Source organism: Astatotilapia calliptera, chromosome 8 (genome assembly GCF_964374335.1).
Source record: "Astatotilapia calliptera chromosome 8, fAstCal68.1, whole genome shotgun sequence".
Taxonomy (NCBI): domain Eukaryota; kingdom Metazoa; phylum Chordata; class Actinopteri; order Cichliformes; family Cichlidae; genus Astatotilapia; species Astatotilapia calliptera.
The window spans coordinates 3062790-3068626 of record NC_137429.1 but is presented as its reverse complement, the minus strand read 5'-3'; the positions used below and the strand labels follow the sequence as shown (position 1 = coordinate 3068626).

Genomic DNA, 5837 nt, shown 5'->3' with positions numbered 1-5837 from the left:
CTGGTAATAGACGTGCATTTCACTAAACTTTAATTTCAGGCTTTATTACAAACACACCTCATGGGTGGAGGACAGTTTAAGCAAATAAACTGCAAAATAGAGAAATAGAAAATACATATTGTATTTTCTATTCACTGTCAGACAACCAGCATGCTCATTTAAGTGCAATGAAAAATCATCCAAATTCAAAAACAAAAGTCCTTATTCATACTGCTAATGCTCTATAACCACAAACAAACCCAAAAACATTGTTCAGCTATTATTAGTGTAAAAAATTTAATGTGTGGTAATCTGCAAATAAGGAAGCAGCTGGAAGAAACAGTTTTTATTCCATCTTTAATACAGTTAATTGTGAAGGAAGCAACAAGACTGAAATTCCAGAGGCCTGCACTATGAGGAAAAAAACTCAGCATATTCAGGATTTATTTAACTAACATTTGCAATCAGGATCAATAAGTCAGCCCAGTCTAGCTACGAGGACTTTTACATATAGAGGGCAGTGTTTGCAGCATATCACCAGGCACAGACAGACAGGTCTACTGGCAACAGAGCAGCATATTTTACACATGAAGAGCAAACTACAAATCAGAAATACTAGTCACAAGAACATCATCTGTGAAGTGCTCTACAGCAGCGGTCCCCAACCCCCGGTCCGAGGCCCGGGGGTTGGGGAACGCTGCTCTACAGGCTGTCAGTCACCTACTTTTCGTTGTTTTGGGCAAATACTTCAAAATATCTACTAAAAATAATCATTTCTGCATGTCCTTTTTTTTTTTTTAAGGTTTTGTGCAGTATTACTTTATAATGCATTAGTAATGAGAAGTGTGTAATAAAAACTTTAGATTACTGTTCAGTAAAATTAGTACTTCATATTTAGCACAGCCAGCAGACAGATTGTCATGTAGTGTTTATACATCCGATCAAAAATCAGTGAGACAGACTGAAAGGCGCCCGGTCCATCAAAGGCCAGAAAACAGCTACAGAAGTCAAGTGTCTATAACCCAAAAGGTTCGAGATGTTCAGGCACAAAATGACAGGCATGTGATTCAGTTGTTGAAGCTGCAGTTGTGTGTACACTCATGTGTCTCTTCAAACTTCCCTGTCTGGTATATCTTTCGCCGCAGACGCCACAGGAGAACGGCTTCTCTCCCGTGTGGACGCTCATGTGTCTCTTGAGAGTATTCTGCTGTCTAAATCTCTTTCCACACAGACCACAACCGAAAGGCTTCTCTCCTGTGTGAACTCGTGTGTGACTCTTCAGAACCCCTTGCTGTGCAAATCTCTCGCCGCAAACACCACAGCTAAATGGTTTCTCTCCCGTGTGGACTCTCGTGTGTGTCTTAAGGTGCGTATTGGAACTGAAAGTCTTGCCACAGTCAACACAAACAAACGGTTTTTCTCCTGTGTGGACTCGCATGTGTCTTTTAAGAGTAAAATTAACTCTAAATCTTTTCCCACAAGCATCACAGCCAAATGGAGTCTCTCCTGTGTGGACTCGTAAGTGTTCCTTAAAATTTGACTTCTGGCTGAACCTTTTACCACAAAAACCACAATCAAAGGGTTTTTCGCCTGTGTGAACTCTCATGTGCGTCTTAAAATGTGTCTTCCTGCTAAATTTCTCGCCACAAACAGCACAACAAAAAGGTTTCTCTCCAGTGTGGATTCTCATGTGTCTGTGGAGAGACTGCCTGTGGAGAAAACATTTTCCACACTCAGAGCAGCTAAAGGGTTTTTTGGTAGTGTCACATCTCACGTGACAATTTACACCTGACTCAGGTGACCTGCTTGCCTCCCAGTCCTTGTCACTGTCTTCAGTTCCAGGTCTAAAATCTGACAAAGGTCCCTGCCATTCATCACCATCGTTACTGAGTTCAGTCTCAGAGGAGTCCGAATCATTTTCCACTTCATTAGGTTGTAAAGTACTTTTTGTATCAAGGTTTCTGGCTGATTCTGGTCCTCCACAGTCATCTCCATCAGTCTCAGTTTTTATTTGTTTACTTGTTTGATGACAGTAAAGCTCTGAAGAATTTGGTTTCTCTTCACCATCTTCACTCTTCACAGGAGCAGCAGTGAACGGGAGCCTGCTGGTATCAGCATCCTCCAGCCCTTTAAAGTGTTCTGCTGTTTGAGTGGTGCACAGTTCCTCACGCTCCTCCTTTATGCGCAGGGGCTCTTGGGACCACTGGTCATCAGAGGGGCTCCATTCTGGGGGAACCTCTTCTTTAATCACCAACAGCTGTTGGACATCAGCATGAAACTCTGAAACACACAGAGACATCACCTGGAAAGCACTTATTTTACAAATATCACAACACAATAACCTTATAAAACACAGATAAAAAAATAACAGATAAAAACAAGAATAATCTGTCATTAAAATGTGAATAAAAAGGGTTAGAATAATGACTATTGTATGAGACAGGTTATTAAAAAACACCGCAAACAGTAACAAAAACAAAACAAGCCCTTGAAACAATTACAATAAATAGAGGTCAACAAAAAAACCTCTATCTGCTAACTTATCACCAGCTAAATGTCAGTAAAAAAAAAATCTAAATTCATCTTAAGAGCTTGTTGTTTCTTTTGTTTAAAATAAAGATCCCTTTTTCACCTTCCACCTTTTTGCTGCTCTTACTGCTTTTAATAGGAGGCACTGTTGCAACAAATGACTTGTTGGGGTGAATAATACCAAGTCATTTTGAGCCAGAAGGGACAAACTGGAATCAGTTGTTACCAAGGTGACTTTCTATTTTACTTTTTATTATGATTTCTTATTATGTTTTTTGTGTTTTCAGGAGCAACCTGACCAAAAGGAAAGCAGAAATTTCACCAAATACAACCAAACAGTTTAAAGATAATTTAAGTGGCCAAAAAGCACTAAATTGATTACAATGTAGGTACAGTGATAGGTGTTTATTAAGAACAGGAAAGGGCAGTTTAAGCAAATAAAGTGCATAGGTGTGAGTGCAAATGGTTGTCTGTCCCTGTGTGTTAGCCCTGCGACAGACTGGCGACCTGTCCAGGGTGTACCCCGCCTCTCGCCCTATGACAGCTGGGATAGGCTCCAGCACCCCCCCCCCCCCCCCCCCCCCCGCAACCCTGAAAAGGATAAGCGGAAGCCAATGGATGGATGGCTATATAAGTGAGATGGCTTTATCCTACATAAAGCCAGCTCACTAAAATCTATATTTATTAAGATGAGTAAAAATATTGGACATTAAAACACCTTGAATCAAATTTCGCCCATTTACTTACGCTGAACTACAATATTAACGCTGTTGTTGTGTGCCCCGTCTAAAACGCCCGGGTACTACACAGGACCACCGATGGGTTCCGCCGTTTTTAAGCCGTTTTAACATCGATTTGTGGCAGATTTACATCATCTAAAAAGGCCGGTTTGTAGGTGAAAAGTTTATTTCGCCCACCAGTACAACGAGCTAGCAGCTAGGAAGCCGTTTCCTTCCGGAGAAACATCTCACGTTAAATCTGTGATTTTCTCACCGGTAGTTTGGTTGAGATCAGCATCCTGCAGCTGATGCGGTTTGATCTGCGGCTTTCGTTCATAAGGCTGACTCTCGATGCCGTTGCGTTGACGATAATCCGCTTCATTCATTGTTCTCGTCTTTAAAATCAACTGTAAGCTCGTTTGAATTGAACCAGGCGACTCGGTCAGAAGATCGATGGCCGTGTATTCACACTTCTATACGACCTCATCAATAGTTGGACAGGGCTCCCATTTTTCAGTGTTGTTGTGAAATGGATTTATTGGGGTGTTTTGGGCAGGCATTTGCGGAGGCACCTTTTTTTTAAATAGGAAAAAAACGTAACAGACACTTTTAAAATGTATTTTTAAACATTTAATTATTTTTCATGCAGAAATTATAGACAAGAACATATGAATGATAACAAAATATAAGAAACAGTGTATATAATAATAATAATCATACTTATAATAACAACAACAATAATAATAATTATTAATATTATTATTATAAGGCTTATAATGCAAAAAACAGGACAGAAAGGAGCCAATTAGTTTTAAAAATGAAACTTTAAGTCTTTATAAATAGGTGCTCTGTTGATATTTCTTTAATTTCTTAAAAATTGAACTAATCGTGATGACGGCGTTAATGTTGAAGGAAAAACTCCCTTTTGACATTTAAATGGAGCAAGAAAACTTCTAAAAGCTCCCTTTAAATGCTCTTAGAAGCATTTAATTTAATTAAATTTTTTTTTTTACCACATTGGTTCTATTTTCTTAGACTATTGTATTCCTATTATTATTCAAGTTCACAATTTCCTTACTCAGGGGTTGCAGTTCTCATCTTATATAGAACTCTCTTAACCCTTTAAGACCTACCATAGAACCAAGTCCGCCAGAGCTTATATTATATTTTTACATACTGTAGAGCCATTTTTGGGAGCATTTCAAGTTGATATACATCAATACAACCATTATAGCCCAAATTTTAATGATATGTATGCATTAAGTGCATAGTAATTACATAAATTGCAAAAAGTGCAATAAACTACAAAAACATTTAAAATTGTTTTTGTTTTTTTGTTTTTTACATATATTTCTAGTTAGAGAAATTTAAGAGGCGTATCCCTCAAAACTGTAAATACAAAAAAGTTGCACAAAATAGTTTCCCGCCACAGGAAATTTATTTTAAGTGTCTTCATAGTTTTATTTTTTATATACTGCAGGAAAAACGAAAATAAATATTATAATGCAGATTTCCAAAAAAAAAAAACACCATATGCATCAAAGTAAACTATTTCCAGCAGTGCAATATGAGTCCTAAGCGTCCCAGAAACGACACAGAAAGTCATAAAGTCAAACATAACTTTTAAAAACACAAGTATAGGCTCATAAGTGCGTTAAGTGCGCATGCGCCAACCAGCGTGCAGCCTGTTACAGTCGCTCCTGCTTTTCTCTTAGTTTAGCTCTTTTTTCTTACGTATTCTTTTTTTTTTCTGACTTGTATTTTCCTCCGTTTTCTATCTCTTACTCAATCATGTGGATTGAGAGAGTTTTTGTTCTTCTGGTGGCCGTGGAACTGTTACTTTTATCATGGAACGGGACCGCGGCACATCTCCTACACGCACGGACTGTTTACTCCAGAGATCAGCTGATCGCCCTGATGCCGGCCGGCTCGCTGGCCAGGCCCGCAGAAGTGCCCACAGAAGTACCAGCTGAAATTTGGAGGAAAACACATCGGGGATGCAGAGGTCAAGGACAGAAGAGAAGAAAAAAGGTGACGGTGAGACAGCGGAGGCTCGAAGCGAGGAGGAGGTTTAAACCGTGTCTGCCGTCTATCGTGATGGGAAATGTGCGATCGTTGGCAAGTAAAATCGACGAGCTCTCAGCACTGGTACGGAGTCAGAGGGAATACCGAGAGTGTAGCCTGATGTGTTTCACCGAATCATGGCTGCACCAGGTCATTCCCGATGAGAATGCTTCCGTGGAAGGCTTCCACACTGTTCGGGCGGACAGGGACAGCATCGCTAGCGGTAAGCGTAAAGGAGGTGGGCTTGCTGTTTTAGTTAACAACCGGTGGTGTAACCCTGCCAACATAACAATCAAAGAAAGGATTTGTTGCCCGGACACTGAACTGTGTGCTGTTGGACTCAGGCCGTATTATTTACCCAGGGAATTCTCTCACGTCATCTTGGTGGCTGTTTATGTTCCCCCCTCTGCTAACCCCACAGCTGCATGTGACACTATCCACTCTGCCATAGCTCGGCTACAGACTCAGCACCCGAGTGCCTTTATTGTGATCTCGGGTGACTTCAACCATGTATCACTGGACAATACACTACCAACATTCAAACAA

At 40.2% G+C, this 5837-nt stretch overlaps 1 protein-coding gene across 2 annotated transcripts; it reads right to left on the bottom strand.

Annotated features, from left to right (window-relative positions):
• Positions 1-310: 310 nt before the first annotated feature.
• Positions 311-3778, bottom strand: LOC113027994 (uncharacterized). 2 transcript variants are annotated; one of them, XM_026177891.2, is made up of 2 exons: positions 3502-3778; positions 311-2259 (listed from the first exon to the last, which is right to left on the bottom strand). In XM_026177891.2, the coding sequence occupies exons 1-2, from the start codon at positions 3611-3613 to the stop codon at positions 995-997; spliced, it is 1377 nt and encodes a 458-aa protein (XP_026033676.1). In that variant the 5' UTR covers positions 3614-3778; the 3' UTR covers positions 311-994. The 2 variants fall into 2 exon arrangements, with proteins under 2 accessions (XP_026033676.1, XP_026033677.1); XM_026177892.2 differs by having other exon boundaries at positions 311-2236.
• Positions 3779-5837: the final 2059 nt, after the last annotated feature.

What these genes read in the sequence shown, in the direction of transcription:
- LOC113027994 (XM_026177891.2), bottom strand. Translation starts at nt 3,613, where the DNA reads ATGAATGAAGCGGATTATCGTCAACGCAACGGCATCGAGAGTCAGCCT. An exon ending in TGATCTCAACCAAACTACCG is followed by an intron (nt 2,260 to 3,501) that starts GTGAGAAAATCA and finishes TGTGTGTTTCAG; the next exon opens with AGTTTCATGCTGATGTCCAA.